General features: G+C 33.9%; 2 protein-coding genes across 3 annotated transcripts; both read left to right on the forward strand.

The window, feature by feature from the left end:
• The first annotated feature begins 3,501 nt into the window (after nucleotides 1–3,501).
• LOC110810216 (P-loop containing nucleoside triphosphate hydrolases superfamily protein) lies at nucleotides 3,502–8,510 on the forward strand. Its single transcript, XM_022036304.2, has 9 exons — nucleotides 3,502–3,820; nucleotides 4,263–4,880; nucleotides 4,983–6,302; nucleotides 6,382–6,706; nucleotides 6,813–7,074; nucleotides 7,166–7,382; nucleotides 7,474–7,838; nucleotides 7,987–8,139; nucleotides 8,250–8,510. The coding sequence occupies exons 1-9, from the start codon at nucleotides 3,710–3,712 to the stop codon at nucleotides 8,296–8,298; spliced, it is 3,420 nt and encodes a 1,139-aa protein (XP_021891996.2). The 5' UTR covers nucleotides 3,502–3,709; the 3' UTR covers nucleotides 8,299–8,510.
• Nucleotides 8,511–8,850: 340 nt separating this feature from the next.
• On the forward strand, nucleotides 8,851–16,579 carry LOC110810227 (ARM repeat superfamily protein). Of its 2 annotated transcripts, XM_088213719.1 has the most exons (8): nucleotides 8,852–10,070; nucleotides 10,366–10,450; nucleotides 13,761–13,857; nucleotides 14,507–14,570; nucleotides 14,648–14,704; nucleotides 15,658–15,695; nucleotides 15,779–15,860; nucleotides 16,399–16,579. In XM_088213719.1, the coding sequence occupies exons 1-8, from the start codon at nucleotides 8,979–8,981 to the stop codon at nucleotides 16,486–16,488; spliced, it is 1,605 nt and encodes a 534-aa protein (XP_088069845.1). In that variant the 5' UTR covers nucleotides 8,852–8,978; the 3' UTR covers nucleotides 16,489–16,579. The 2 variants fall into 2 exon arrangements, with proteins under 2 accessions (XP_088069854.1, XP_088069845.1); XM_088213728.1 differs by lacking the exon at nucleotides 10,366–10,450 and having other exon boundaries at nucleotides 8,851–10,065.
• Nucleotides 16,580–16,857: the final 278 nt, after the last annotated feature.

The raw sequence follows: 16,857 nt of genomic DNA on the forward strand, positions 1-16,857 counted from the left end.
CTCCACTCCGTCGCGCCATTGCCGACGCCGCAACCTGCAACAAAATTCTCTACACACACACACCACATCAAACAGCTCAAATTTTCACCGTACCTCCCGTTTCCATCTTCCTTTTTCCTGCCGGTCGCGTTGTCCGTCCACGGCCTCCTTCCCTCTCCCTTCTCGCTCCCCTCCGCCTCGACTCTCTCCTCTCTCCTTCTGGAACTTTCCTCTTCTTCTTCGTCTCCGCTGTCCTCCTTCCCTCCTTTTCTCTTTTTCTCTTTTTCCTTTTCTTTTTTTTTTCTTTTCTCCTTTCTCCTTCTCCCTTTCCCGACCTCCTTTTATACTCTGCCAGCCTACCCCAAAACGACGTCGTTTTCCTACATCCCAAAACGACGTCGTTTTTCTTTCTTTCAAAACGACGTCGTTTTTCCCCTCTCTAAAACGACGTCGTTTTTATTATTATTATTTTTTTTTTCTTTCTATTCTTTCTACTTTCTAGTCCTTACATAATATATAATATATATATAGATATAATAAATTTTGTGTTATCAATAATATTTAAACTCATAATTTTTAATAGAAATATCATAAATTTAAGATTAAGTCATTGTACTAATGTCGTGTTTAATGCAAGATTTAAACAGAAAATTGAGGAGGTATTAGATGCAAAATATCACAACAAATCATGATGTGTTGAAGAAATAGAATTGGCAAGCTCGAGTGTATGAAAAGTTTTATAAAATCCAAACCCGACTCATAATTATAATATATATAAACTCGAACTTGTTCGAATACGATACTTTGTTAAAAAATATAAATTTTATACATGTATGTATATAAGATCATGTTTGGTACGTGAAATATTCTTCAATTTATATGTTAAATTTTTTTATAAAAATGTTGTATTTGATTTTCTTTAGGAAACTATTTTTTATATTCGATTATTCCATAAGTAAATGCATTCTTTTTACATATTTTTATGGGTAAATACATGTATAAATACATATGTATGTAGTAAAAAAAAAAGTAAACATATGTATATATATATATATATATATATTTTATGTACTTATTAATCCACAGGATGATATTATTGTCCCTAATTATTTTCGTTATGTTAAAAGCCATAAAACTTAAGCCCATATGAAAAAGCCCAATTAGCTAAAATCATACCCAATTAATAAAATAAAGGCCGACCCATTTCTATAACAACTAAAGTTTTGAAGTCTCTTTAATTAAATATAAACGTAATAAATTTATTAAAATTTAATTTAATAATTACAGATTCACCGATATACTAACGAGATAAATCATCTATACTTATAAAATAACAATAAATGTTCGTATCTATTATTTTATTAGTGGTAGAATTGGATATTTTTTTTTACATATTTAAATAATATAATATAATTTGATATAGATATTTTGAGAAAAAATATAAATTTATTTTATGTTATAAATGACATAAGATAATGCAATAACATAGTTTAATTTAATTTTTTTTAACAAAATATATAATTTTTTTATATATATATACTATAGTTGTCGTATGAGATTATAATAATAATAATTACATAATAACTAAAAACCAATATAAAATTAAAATTAATAATGTATTATAAATGAATTTTCTTTTTTTTTTTAAAAAAAAAATCAAATACAAAGCAATAATTCCAAATAATTAAAAGAAAAAGGCATATGGTACTATAATTTTACCTTTAAAAAAGTAGGACTGTACGGACATCACCTTTCTCTCCTTTAATATGTATGTATATATGTATATATATATATATACATATAGAAGTGACATTTTCTGCTTTTTGATATTTATAACCCAAGCTTTATAATTTGTAATTCTTACAAAATCAATTTGAATTTTATTAATTTAAAAATTTTAAAATTATTTTCATCAAACATGTAATTTTTATTTTTTAAAAAAATTAATAATACTTCTTACAATTATTTTTAATAAATACTAAATATTTTAAAATTTTATAATATAAATTACATTCAGTTCTAAATATTTATTAAATTAAGAAGCATATATGATGTAATATTATTACGTCACAAGCTGACAGCCTTGAGTAAGGTTTTATTCGCTTCTCACTTTGCCTTTCTGCCTTTTTCTTTTTTGTTTTGGTCCTTTTTTCTTCATGTGCAAGGATGAATAAAAAAGGAATTATATATAGTACCGTATATATACACGTATGCCTCGCACGTATGGTTGTTCTTAGGAACAGTTACATATATACATATATATATATATATAAAACTTTTTGTATGTAGTTTAATTTTAAGCATATTTGACATTTTTTAATTTTTTATTTACATGACATAATAATATTTAAAAAATTTTAAAATATGAAAAGCAAATGGTACTAATTGGGTTTTCTTCTTTAGTAAATTTCATTTCACTTTAAGAGTGTAAGTAATGCTTTCACCCACCCAATTCTCTTGTAAAATTATATAAATGGTTATCATTGATTTACATAAAATAAATGATATTTTATCATGATTCATTGAATTTTCAAAAATTTTATATGTCACGCTTCATTATTTTGATTAAAAGTATAATAATACGAGAATTCACGGGTAATATCCGAACTCGATTGCGTTTGAGTCAGGTTTTTAAAATATAAATCTAATCCGACTCGATTTTCATTGTATAATATCCGAACTTGTCCGAGACATATAGAAATTTTAGATCAAGTTTCTAACTCATTGAGTTTGAATGATTTTTTTTTTTATTTATTTCAAAATTCGTTCCCGACCCAAATTTAAAAGAGTTTAAATTTAATTCGATTAAATTTGATTCAGACTTTTCGTTTAGTGCATCATAGCGGGTTGGTTCGAGTTGATAAGATCTTTTTTTTTTTTTTCAATTTATACTTAATATATATATATTTTTAATAATTTATTTATTTTTTACAATTAGTCCTTCATATTTAAATGTAAAATTTATTAATTTCAAATAGTTTATACCAATTTTACTTAAAATTAAAGAAAGTTAAATTACATGAACTAAATTTTCAAGAAAATACAGAATTTGGATTGGATTGGATTGCATTTGTGTTAATTAATGTATAGAATAATAAAAGATTAATTCGGCGGGAAAAAAACTCTTGATGTCTCCCGTAGAAACAGGTCTAATCGGTTGGTTTCTCAAAATGAATCAAATTCCTATAACCCAGGAATATCTATTTATATATATATATATACACACACAGAGAGAGATACACATACATGCTGGAAAAAGTTAAAGGTAATACGTACAGTCATGATCTAAATAATGACTTTTACGTAGGAATAATCTAATCGTAATATATACAATTATGCATTTTGAATTTTGTCGTTTCAAATGTTTCTTTGATTGGTGATCTTGCATATTCCAAGTGGAAAAACTTTATAAAAGAATCATATATATTGACCATATATCTTTCTTGGTCTTTCTTTCTTTCTTCCTTTTATCCTGCCAGCATAAATCCATATATATATATATATATATATATACATAGATATTCTTAACCAGGGTTTTTTGTGTAAGTATAGCCCTTGACTTCATAAGTAAGCAACCCACAAACTCAACAGTACTCTCTCTTACATTCACACCGAGATCACCCATTTTGTTTTTGAGTATCCACACAAACATTATATATATATATATATATGCAGATTTTAGTTGTGATTGGAAAAAAGCTAGAAGAAAGATAGGAAAGGGTAAAGGAAAATGGAGTCCACATCTGTTAAGAAGGAGAAGATTGAGAGCAGAAGCTTGCTTGATATGGTGTTTTCTTGGTCTGTTAGAGATGTTCTCAACAAAGATCTTTACAAAGACAAGGTTCTGCTTCATCCCTTTATATCTCTTCTCTTCGCTGATACAAACTATACATACATACATACATACATACAGACATATATATGTATATGTATATCCATATGACTGATTATCTTAATAAAAATTGATAAATATTGATCAGAATCAGATATCAAAAAATGACCTAAAGAAGATAGTTACCCATTCTCTTTCTCAAATGTATTTGAGTTAATTTTAACCACTGGTTGATGCATGATTTGCTATGTAAATACTATTTTTTATTGTGTTATAATTGATTTCTATCCATCGTACTAATGAAAATGTATTTCTGTTAATGATTTTGAAGATTCTTAATATCCTTATGCAAATTAGTGTTTAATTACTTTTTGTAAACTTTAGCATTTTTTAACTTGCTGTCTCTCAATATATATATATATATATATATATATATGTATGTATAGAACAGGTGGGTAAGATTCCTGAGACTTTCAGATCACTTTCAAGTTACCTGAATTCCTTTATTCCTCCTCTGATTGAAGAAATACATTCTGACTTGTCATCAAGCTTCAAATCAATTTCTCAGACAACACCAGCCTGTGAAATATCGAGTGTTGAAAAATCTAAAGACTTTAAACTTCCCAAGGACTTGTTTTATACAACTATAGTGAAAGGAAAGAGAGCTTCCAAAGGAAAGAGAGATTCCAAGAAGAATAATGTAGAAAAGTATCAGCCAGAGGTGGGAGATCTTATTGCCCTGACAGGAGTGAGGCCAAAATCTACTGATGATCTTAACAGGCCAAACAGACCTTATCTCATCGCTCTTGTTTATGGGGTAGACGAAAATGAGCCTAGCAGATTCTTTATACTCTCATCGAAGCCTATTACGAACAAAGATGACCCAGAAACTAGTAGGAAATTCTTATTTCGAGAAGATAATGAGGAAACTGAGAAGAAGAGAGAAATGCTTTTTGGAGTTTATCTTGTTAACATGACAACAAGTATTCGAATATGGAAGGCATTGCATCCGGAGCTTGAAGGGACAAACTTGAATATAATCAAGAATGTGTGTCAACCCATGTCTTTTGTAAGTGTTATAAGTACTTTTTCAGTTCAAATGAATTAATTACTCGAAAATTTTGGTTCGTTCAGATTTATAGCTAGTCATTTATGTGTCCTGTCATTGCAGGGGAGTGAATCAGACTGTGCTGAATGTTTATCTGAACAGACTGAGACTCCTGGAGTTTCAAATATTTTGAGTTTGATTCGATCTTTCAAGTTAAATGATTCCCAGGAAGCTGCCATTTTAAGTTGTATCAGAAAAAGGGAATGTCACCATGAGAATACAGTAAAATTGATTTGGGGACCTCCAGGGACTGGCAAGACAAAGACAATTGGGTTGCTCTTGTTTGCCCTTCTTAAACTAAAATGTAGAACTGTCACATGTGCACCAACTAATACTGCTGTCCTGGAAGTTACAACACGACTTGTGAAGCTAGTTTCGGAGACACTTGAACACGATACTTATGGACTTGGAGATATTGTTTTGTTTGGGAATGGAAAAAGATTGAAAATTGATGATCACAATGATCTTCTTGATGTGTTTCTTGATTATCGAGTTGACATGCTTTCCCATTGTTTTGCATCATTCTATGGTTGGAGTGCTAGTTTGTCGTGCATGAAATCTTTGCTCGAGGACCCTGAAGGGCAATACAAGAGGTATTGCCAAAGCTGGACAAAGGAAGATGATGAGGAAGACGACGATGAGAATGAAGAAGATAGTCCCGAAGTTACTGAGAATGAAGAAATGTGTAAGAATCAGAAATTGGAGCAGAACAGAAAATTGTGGAATCAAGTTATATCAAAGTTCTTGAAAGGAAATCAAGACAGTAAAAACAGAGTGTCTGAAGAGAAAAAATCAGAAAAGAAACAATGTGATGATCCTCTCACATATGAGGAATTTCTAAAGAAGAGATTCAGATATTATTCTGAGAGGCTCAAATTTTGCATTGTCAATTTGTATACTCATTTACCTACTTCTGTCATTTCGAAAGATGTTGTAGTAAACATGGTAAAAGCTCTCAATCAGCTCAAGTATCTTGAGAAAGTTATCTTCAAATGGAGTACTCTTAACGATGGTGGGCTGAAGCAAATCTTTGAAGATATTCACAGTGGAAGGAAAACGTTTCTTAGCATTTCACTTCGTCGCACGATAAAGAATTTCCTTGAAATCCTCGAATTGCTGCCTCAAAAATTTGCAGTTCCAGATTTCATTGAGAAATATATGATAAAAAATTTTTGCTTAGCAAATGCAACATTGGTTTTTTGTACTGCATCGAGTTCTACTAAGTTGCAGACTGAAGGAATGGCTCCGCTAGAATTGTTGGTTATTGATGAAGCAGCTCAGCTCAAAGAATGTGAATCAGCCATTCCTTTACAACTACCAGGTTTACGCCACGCGATTCTTATAGGCGACGAGCATCAACTGCCTGCAATGGTCCAAAGCCCGGTAACGAGATAGCATTACCCTTTTTCTCTTGTTCAAACATTTGGGTAATTTTATTTTCTAATTGGTCTAAATCTGATAGATTTCTGAGAACGCTGAATTTGGAAGAAGCTTGTTTCAGAGGCTGGTTCTGTTAGAATATCATAAACATCTACTTAATATCCAGTACCGGATGCATCCTTCAATAAGTCTCTTTCCAAACAAAGAGTTCTATGATGGGCAAATTCTCGATGCTCCTATTGTACAACAAAGAAGTTACAAGAAGGAATTTCTCGATGGAAACATGTACACCTCCTACTCGTTTATCAACATAGCTCGTGGAAAAGAACAATTTGATGCAGGACATAGCCGGAAAAACGTGGTCGAAGTTGCTGTGGCATCTCAGATTGTTGAAAACCTTTTCAAAGGTATTACATTTTTAATTGTTTTCGCCTTCATTGCAATTTCTTGTGAAGGAAGTAACCGAGTTTATAATAGTGGCTTGGCCTAAAGTTTTACCTTTGTCCAATTCAGAATTTAGGCAGAAGAAAGATAAAATCAGCATAGGCATTGTTTCACCTTATAAAGCTCAAGTTTATGCAATCCAGGAGAGAATTGGAGAGAAGTACATTTCAAACGAAGAAAATGGATTCACGGTAAATGTCCGTTCTGTTGATGGATTTCAAGGTGGTGAGGAGGACGTGATAATCATATCAACTGTGAGATGTAACGGGGCAGGATCAGTTGGTTTTCTTTCGAATAATCAGAGGGCGAATGTGGCTCTAACTCGTGCAAGGTATCATGCCCAAGAAAATAATAATTCAGATCCAACATATTTCGTTTTTTGTTTCTTTACACTGAAACCGGAAGGTATCGTGTGTTTACAGGTACTGTATGTGGATATTAGGGAATGAGGCGACTCTAAGTAACAGCGACTCAGTCTGGCAGAAACTGATAAATGATGCCAGGCAGCGTGGATGCCTGCATGATGCTGATGAAGATAAAAGCTTGTCCGAGGCAATTACTGCTGCCTTGGTTGAAATCGATCAAGTCCATATGATACTAAGTATGGACTCTCTAAATCTCAAGGATGCCAGATGGACGGTATGATCCTTTTTTATTTTTTATTTCTTCGATATGATCATTCATGAAATTTCTCCACAAGGCTAATAAGTTTTAAATACAAAAAATTTAGGTTTGGTTCAGCAACGATTTCCGGAAATCTATTACTAAGATCAAAGATCCTGAGACCTTCAAGGAACTTTATAACTTGCTAAAAAAGCTTTCGAGTGGCTGGCGCCAATCAGAAGACGAAAGAAATGTTGTCTCGCTTGATGGAACATGTTCCCTGCTGTTGGAACAGTATCCAGTAAACAGCAATCTGATTCTGCTTTGGGCAGTTGAAATTCAAAGGGAGACTTCATACCAAGTTCAGGTATTGAAGGTTTGGGATGTTCTGCCGCCTTCCGAAATCCCGAAGCTTGCGAAGCGCCTTGATAACATATTCGGAAATTACACAGTTGACAAAATGAATCGCTGCAAACACCAGTGTACAGAAGGGTATGAACTAAATTCCAGTTTTTGCTTATCCGAATTTTAATTTGTGACACATAAAAAATGGCTTAACTTGTAAAACAAGCAATTGAATTGTAGGTTCTAATCAACGAGTAATAAAATATCATATTCTTAATCGTAAAATTTCCTGCAGGAACTATGTTGTTCCGAATAAATGGCCAATAGACAGCGATGGGTCTTCTAGAGAGAACCTATTTTTCAAAGATGACTCGTTTCATTCGGTGTCAAGATCATTTGGATCTCTCAGCTTAAGAGACAAAAACAGAGGATCAACATCAAGTTACAGGTAACTAATTGTTTATATATATATGTACATATATTCTGAGAAATTGTATTAATTCCTCAAATTTATAAGTCTGGACTAATTTGTTTTATTGATAATATTTTGAAAAACAGAGGATCTTCAAAGTATAATTTCAGAGGAAGGAGAGGCAGGGGATTCTAATTCTAGTGAAGAAAACCAGAAGATCTATGCTTGGAACATTTTCTTGGTTTTTTATGATTATGACCTATTGAAGAATTAAGAAGGATATGATTGATTTTATCTTTTTTATTTCTCTATTATTACATACATATACATATACATATATATATATATGTATGATTATATGTATAACCAATCATTCAGGCTGCAACTATTCTCAGCATATTTCCTTATTTTTTTCTCTGGTAATTACATATCTTCTACATAGAATCAAGTAACTAAGACATCTTTTTCTATTCGTCGCATATATAAATTAATTCATTTTTCTAAATTTCACATCTTACTTTAGTTGATTTTGCTCGAAACTATTATTAAACTTTTATTTTACGATCGAATTTAAAAATTATTATTCCTCGAATTACATATTTTAGTTTAAAAAATACTTGGGATAAACATGTCATGTAATTTTTTATTTTTATTAATAATTTATGAAACATATATATATATATTTATAATAATAATGAAAATACAATAATATTCCTACATATTTATATGTGAAAAATATAAAATTTTAAAAATATTAACCATCTGCCAAATAAACTCGGTAAAATTTGGGGAGCGCGAGCAAGCGGGAACTCCACGTATTTCTTTATGACCCGACTTGGACTAGGCATTAACGCAAACACTTAGCAGACACAACAATGGAAGTTAACCACACCCGAAAGCGCAGAGCAGACGACGCCGTTTCACTCTCCTCCGCCGCAGCCTCACCGCCGCCGGCGCTCCGAGGCCAAAACGACATGGATATTGACCTTTCCCTGCTAGAAGCAGTTGAGAAATCGCAAAGTTCGGTAGAGATTCTTGACCTCCGCACCTTGAAGAAGCTGGTGCTCTCCTTCGAACGCCGCCTCAAGGAAAATATCGCCGCGCGTCTCAAGTACCCGGAACAGCCGGAGAAGTTTGCCGATTCCGAGGTTGACCTCCATGAGGAGCTCCAGAAGCTCAAGATCCTAGCCGGTGGACCGGAGCTGTACCCGGAGCTCGTTGGCCTTAACGTCATTCCTTCCATCGTCAATCTCCTCTCTCACGATAACTCTGATATTGCAATTGACGTTGTCCAGCTCCTGCAGGACCTCACCGACGAAGATGTCCTCGATGAAAATGACGACGCTGCGCGTATTCTGGTTGACGCGCTCGTTGAGAATAATGTTCTCGAGTTACTGGTTCAGAACTTGCATAGGTTATCTGAAGCGGATACGGAAGAGATGGCGGCTGTGTACAGCACGTTGGCTACTATCGAGAATTTGATGGAGGTGAAGCTGGCCGTTGCTGAACTGGTTTGTGAAAGGACCAAGCTTCTGCGATGGCTGCTGAGCAAGATAAAGGTCAGAGAGTTTGATGGAAACAAGCAGTATGCGTCGGAGATTTTGGCCATTTTGTTGCAGAATAGCACGGCTAATCAGAAGAGAGTAGGGCAGATGAATGGCGTGGACGTGGTTCTGCAAGCGGTGGCTATGTACAAATCCAAGGACCCCAAGGTCGCCGACGAGGAAGAGATGGTTGAGAATTTGTTTGATTGCTTGTGCTGTTTGTTGATGCCTTTAGAGAACAAGGAGAGATTTGTCAAGGCCGAGGGTGTTGAGTTAATGATTATCATTATGAAGCAGAAGAAGTCCGCTTATGGTTCTGCCATTAGGGCCCTTGATTTTGCTATGACTAAGTACCCGCCTGCTTGCGAGCGCTTTGTGGACGTTTTGGGTCTCAAAACTGCATTTGCTGCTTTCATGGGTAAGGCAAGTTCTTCCTTCCCCTAAGTGCCTCTCTCGTTTTATCGTTATTTCCATCGTTGTTCATGTTATATTTCTCTAGTTCTGTTTTCTTGGAAAAGAGAGGCTGATGGTCCTATTTCGTGAATTGAGTTCTTGAACTGGGATAACCATTTTGCTCCGCAATTTTGTTTATTTCTTCAATAAGCTTGTTTTAAACCACGTTGCTGCCCAATTTCCAGTTGGAAGTTCGGGACTTGGATAATTACGAGAAACATATTTCTCACTGGATAATAATTTCCTTATTTCTGCTAATGTTTAGATTCCCATGAACAAGAAGAATAAGAAAGAGAGATACCAAGAGGAGTTGGAAGAACGGCTTGTGTCCTTGGTTGCGTCTTTATTTGGTAAGCAGGCAAGTGGAATATTTAGGGCAAAATCCATGATTTTGAGTGCTTACTTTCTCATGCATTTGCTTGTGATTGTCGTAGTCGTTTTTCTGTGCATGTGTGATAGAGGAATTCTGCTAAAATTTCCATTCTCATTAGGTTGAGAAGTGAAAACTTACACTTGTTATGGTGTCTTGAATGGCAAGGTCATGTTCTCAATAGATTGAAATAAAATCACTCTGGTACTTGTATCCCTTTGAATATCTGGAGATGAATAATAAGAACTGATGTCTATTATGTTGCCTAGCTTGGTTGAGCCCTACCTTACTAAATCATCTCGATCTACGTACAGAGTTGAAAACTGCCCAATCCGGTCAACTTGAGATCTGACCATGCTGGTTCCAAGAATTAACCCCTAAATAGTTTCATAAAAAGTAACATAGAATGAAAAGTTTTAGTTTTTTTTTTTTTTCCTGAATGAACTGTGGCTTTGTCATGGCAAAAAGTTCATGGAGGAAAGCTCTTGTTAGTTGATGCTCCATTTTTGGAAGATGGCCTGTTCACTTCTTCGCTGCCCATTATTTTAGAAGTTTCAGGCTATGATGTGTCATGTGGACAGATTCATAATGTCAAAACATATGATTGTCATAGTGGTAGATTTGCTGGAGGTTCTTTCCCGGTATGAATATTGTTGTAAGGAACGAGGAGGAGGGTATTGAAGAGATGCTTAGATTGCTTGTCTATGCATGTTAATTAGCATCATTTCAACATATTACTTTCTTATTTTGCCCATGCAACCATCACACACTCTCTTCAAAACAAAACTTGCTTCATCTCAAATGTTGTCTTTTCTTTTTTGATTCTTTTGCTCATTTCTTTCTCACATTTGTATAGTTCTTTTATGCTTTCTAGGTATGCAGTTTTTGCCCCTCTTTTGGTACATTATCAATATTCACTCTCTCCTATCCACAAAATTTTGGTGATTACTTGCTAGAATGTAAATTGCTTTTCATTATTAACCAAACAGAAACTAATAATGCAAGTAATACGAAAGTTCTTTCATGTCATGTGATTGTTCTGATAGGACCTGTTAGTAGTTCAAATTTATATCTCATCTACTAGTTTTAAAATTTTTTAATATACTTTTTGGTAGGAAAATAATATTAGCTATGGCATGGAGGTGCCATCCATATACTATAGTCTAATACCCCGAGGCAATTGCAATGGCTTCCTCAAGTCCTTAGATACTGAATCTATTTTGAAGCCCATAATTCATGCACTGCCTTGTTTGCTACTACCATTTCAAGCAAGGATGAGCATCCCGTGCCCCAAGATCATTTTGTATAAAAGAACAAGAAAAGGATGAGGCCAGGGCTTTCAGCTGCTCTGTAACCATACAGATGCAGCCACTAACTACGGTTGATCTCCTCTTCCATAGGTTGTATGTTATCAAAATACACTTCTAAGCCAAGAGGCCCTTCCCTCAAGCCAATTTTGTCTAAAAGTATAAAGGATAAGTCTAGGCTTCTAGCTGCTTTTCTTTCATGCACATGCAGCCATTATAACTATTTTTTTTTTTTGAAATAAAAGCATTATAACTGTTGTTAATCCCCTCTTCAGTAGAATGGACACCTTCAAAATATGTTCCAAGCCAAGAGTCCCTGCCCCATGCTTGTTTTGTCCAAGAAATTCACAAAAGGATAAGATCAAGGCTTTTAGCTGCTTAGCTCCGTTACACATTTGTTAGGGAGAAAAGGAAATATTAATCATCTCTTCTATAGTTCAATTTTCTTTTTCCCTTTTGTTTTTTCCCTTTGCTGATAGAAAAAGAAATATTAGTGAAGGGAAGAACAGAGTTCAAAATAGAGAGGATTAAGTGTCCTCAAAAAAGAAAAGAGAGAAAAAAAAAGGTCAACTAATCTTGTGAAGTAGCTAGCCTATGTCTATATAATACAGATAAAGATAAATCCTTAAAAAACCTGTTTTAGCCGATAGAGAATCCATGAAAGATAGATTTCCTCAAAAGTCACAAGAGGGGAACATTGATCCATTTAATATTTTTTGGCATTTTCTCTAATCAAATCACCCACATCCCAATAAAAAAAGGCCCATATAGACCTTTAACCTCCTTGTTCATTCTCATACCCAAAAGAGCAAGAGAGAGGAAACCATCAATTGTACTAGGAGAAACCCAACCCAAAACTGTAGATGCCAATCGACCTCACACTACAGAAAAAAGGATGATATGATACTCAGCCGCTGCGAAATTCATCACACATATTGCCGGAGAAAAAGTGCGATTTGATCTGTGAGGTTGAAGCATATCATTACATTACGTCTCTTCACAGTAGTGATTCCCTCAAATTTTAACATTAGGAGCGAAGACCTTCTGCAAGCATTTATGGAAAGCATCCTTTGAGAGAGAGAGTTATAAGTAAAAAAGCCAATGTATGACTTGCAAAAAATAACCCTCGATGAATATAAAGACCATATTCTGCAGTCAGACATTTCCATGGGTTGCAGGTAATTGAAATAGAAGCCGATGCCACTTCCCCATTGAAAAGCATGCCACCTTATGCTGTTATCCTTCTGAACTTGACATGGGTGATTTTTGGATCGATCAAGCTTGAGATTTCGGATTGTGTAGGTATTAAAGCTTATATTGGAGGAAAAACTTCCCAATCTCATCCCTATGGATCCTATAGTTGGAGCAATACAAACATGCCCAAAACTTTCCTCTTGCTTGGGATGACGTGGTGTTTTTAGCATTTTGTGGGCTAAGGCTCACACAATTTTTTTTTGTGGGGGGGAAATGTCATTATCTATTTTGTAAAGAAATAGATAATGACATTTCCCCAAAACAAAAAAATATATTTTGTGAAGAAATTGAGAGGCTTATGTGGAGGCCTTCCCCCTTTTTTTTTTTGGTTTCTTTTTTGTTCTTCTTCTATGCAATCCCTTATTTTGTAATCTTTTTCTGTTCTTCTTAATAACAAAAATAATATTTTTATTTTGTAATCTTTAATAAAAATGAAATGAAAGAAGTAAAGGAGAAAGCACTTTGAGTTAGACAATGGTATGAATTGACGTTAAAGTTAAGCAACAACCAGTCCTGGGGGTGTGACATATTAATTTCTAGCATGTGCCAATCTGAAAATCTCAGTTTTGTGATTGCATTTTGTTCAAAAAGTTCCAACCAATCATTGGTGATGTTGGATTTAGATCAACCATTTTAGATTCACAATCAGTGAGGGTTCAAAATAGAATTTATCTATATTTAATAGAGTTTATTGAAAGTAATTGTTCTTTCGTGCTGTTTCTTTTCCAGGTGGAATTTTGAGGGGTTCAAGGAGAGAAAGATTATTGAGCAAATTTGTTGAGAATGAGTACGAGAAGATTGACCGGCTTATGGAACTCTATATAAGGTTCTGGTTAACTCATTTGTTTCAGTTTCACTGTAATTATGCTTACAAGAATTACAAAGCTCTTATTTTTCCAAGGCTGAAGGAGAGACTAAAATATCTTTAGTGGGCTCTTTGCCTATAGAATGAATGCTGCTTCCACTCGATTGATTACTAGTTTTCTATGGAGGAAAAACACAATATCATTGAACCTGTAGTTGATATAGGAGAAATTAGGGTTAATTTGTCTACTAAGAAATTGGGGGGGCAAACTTAAATATTACCCCTAGGATTCTTTGAGTATTACACCCAAGGGTTGATTGAACGACATAATCAATTATGAGAAATTCTGAAAAAAGGAAATTGAATATTTGGATAATAAATAAGTGAAATTACAAGCTATTTATAATAATATCTTTTCTAATTGGAATTAACCTAGCATATAGTAATATAATAGAATTAAGAATACTAATCTTAATTCAAATAGAAAACGATACTAATAAAAAAATAAACTAATTATAATAAAATTCTTAAATAATAAACTGAAAATACTTCAACGATAAATAAAATTGTACGATGGCTATGTGCCATCAGTAGTTGGGTAAATGCTTTTTGATATAAATGTCATCTTCAGGGTCACCTGCCTGTCTTAATTATGTTAATCTTGATGCAGATACTCTAATAGAATTAAAGCAGAAACCGAAAGGCTGGACCAACTTGAGCTTGATGATCTCGAGGTGACGTACTTCTATTATTAAGTTTGAAGTCTCATGTTCCACTTTGGGTTTTTTCTAAACTTGTTTACATTATTTAGATGGATGAAGAAGAAAGGTACAACCGAAAGCTAGAATCTGGACTCTACACTCTTCAGGTTAAGCTTTTTTACCTTGTTTCTGTTCCTTATCAATTATTTGTGAAACTAATGCTAGAGGTGCTTGGTAGAATCTTGTAATTACTTGGCATGCATCATGCAGTGAGTGCTTTGCTAGGATCACTTTCCTCACTGATGGAATACATCAATCTACCACAAGCAGGAAGCTTAAAAGGATGGGAACTTTAGTCTAAATTATTATCGGACAGACTTATGCATAGTTTGCTTATAACAGTATCTCAGAGAATACTTCTAATTAAATAATTTATGGTGCATGCACAATATGATCCATTTGTAGATTCATGATCGGATGTCTTATATTAGATCACTGCACTTGGCAGTGCAATTTTTTTATGCATCTTTTATTTTACAAATTAGTGGGAATTTTTGGGGGGAACAATGAACATAAACTGTTATTTCTGGGTTTTGGGGGCCGGGGTCTTATACTTGGACTGGAATGCCAGAACTTTGGAAGATTATTCCCAACCACCCCACTTCTTTGGGGCAGAATGGTGATTTTGGTTAGCCATGGCCTGAACCTTATGGTTTCTTCTGGGGTTTCTTTTTATACTTTGTCAAGGGATTGGTTATTCTTTTATATTGAAGGATCTTTTGTGCTTCTTTGTTATTTCTTCCTCATTGAAGCGGATGTGTGATCCTCCCTTTTGTAGTTTCTTTCTTTCTAATAATCTTTCTCTTTCATATAGATATAACTTGAAAGCCAAAAGAAAAAAGAAGTGTCTTAATACCTTGAGGCTTTTGCTTGCATCCTCAGGGGTGGTGCCTCCTTTTGTTTTTCCTATGCTTTCGCCTACTGATACAGAAACTATGCTCAATGAAGAAAAAACTCTTGTAGATCTTTGAGGAAGTTTATATGCAAGTTAACTAAATCTGAGATTTCTTAATTGCATGTACATATTTGTGGTCTTAAAATCTCGTATTTCAACGTGCAGCTGATTGCAGTTATCCTGGGTCATCTTTGGTGTACTGAGTAAGTTTCTTCACCTAGCTTTTTCTCATTGCATTTAAGAGTTACACCTTTTCATGGTGTTGTTATGTTTAATGATTATGTAGGCACACTGGGATGAGAACAAGAATTGAAGTATTACTCAAGCAACAAAAGCTCAGTAAAAAGGACGTCAAAGATATACTTCAGGTACATAAGCCAAGTTTGTCACCGATAGTGCTATATCTGAGACATTCTCAAATAAAATTATCAAGAAATGAAAGAGTTAACATTCTTATTATGAAATAAGAGTGTTAAATTAGCTAATATTTCAGTGATAGAGCTATTCATATTTCTTTGGAGAAAATTTGGGAAAATCATTTTAAGCTATGGAATAAATCTAAAATTTTTAAGGAATTGATTTAGAAACTCACATCTAATTTCACTAGAAAATGGAGAAATTCTTTTATAAAATGATAAAAAGAGATCTCATATAGAGGTTCATGTGAAAACGGAACAATGTGCTCAAAATTCCGTCAAAATTGTGATTTGGAATGCATAATTCTATTCAAATAGACTGGAATTCCAGACCACATTATAACTTCGCTGTGGGTCAATTCTGCTAAGCGACGTCATAATATTGTTTGAGCCACACTCTCTCTAATGCATGCAGTAGTATTCCATACCACCAACTATTGATAACAAAAAAAGTTGTTTCATGCTGCTTGCTTTGTTTTGTAAATGACAGGAGTATCATGATAATATTGGTGACCTGGACGGGCCAGAAGAGAAGGAGCGTGCACAGGCAAGAATCCAGAAGTTTATATCGGCTTTTTGATGATTGTATGACTTTCTCGATTTATATGGCAAGGGAAACTTCACATTGTGAAATTGGTAATTTAACCATCGATGCTGTCCCCATTGTTCCATGTTTGATTAAGCTTGTCTAGATATCTGAATGATTCTGTCATGAGAAACTAAACTAGCAAAAGTGAAGAGAAAAAACCATGAAGCTAATGAAAGAGGTAGAGGGTGAGGGTCTTTGCCAAATCTTCATAAAATTTGGTATGGATTGCGAGACATGCACAATCAACAAGTATGAATAAAATATAAACAGTAATTAAGGAAATAAGGGAGATGTATAAATATGATCAAATGCTTTTAACTTCTAAAGCATATGAAAAAGAAAAGCAAATATTTTCCAATA

This window comes from Carica papaya, chromosome 1, assembly GCF_054855325.1.
Source record: "Carica papaya isolate Zhongbai chromosome 1, ASM5485532v1, whole genome shotgun sequence".
NCBI classification, from domain to species: Eukaryota; Viridiplantae; Streptophyta; class Magnoliopsida; order Brassicales; family Caricaceae; genus Carica; species Carica papaya.

Coding starts and splice junctions, on each gene's coding strand:
- LOC110810216 (XM_022036304.2), top strand. CDS start 3,710: ATGGAGTCCACATCTGTTAAGAAGGAGAAGATTGAGAGCAGAAGCTTG. Junction 7,075..7,165: donor GTGGCTCTAACTCGTGCAAG/GTATCATGCCCA, acceptor GTGTGTTTACAG/GTACTGTATGTGGATATTAG. Junction 8,140..8,249: donor GGATCAACATCAAGTTACAG/GTAACTAATTGT, acceptor TTTGAAAAACAG/AGGATCTTCAAAGTATAATT.
- LOC110810227 (XM_088213719.1), top strand. CDS start 8,979: ATGGAAGTTAACCACACCCGAAAGCGCAGAGCAGACGACGCCGTTTCA. Junction 10,451..13,760: donor CTTGGTTGCGTCTTTATTTG/GTAAGCAGGCAA, acceptor TTTCTTTTCCAG/GTGGAATTTTGAGGGGTTCA. Junction 15,696..15,778: donor GGTCATCTTTGGTGTACTGA/GTAAGTTTCTTC, acceptor ATGATTATGTAG/GCACACTGGGATGAGAACAA.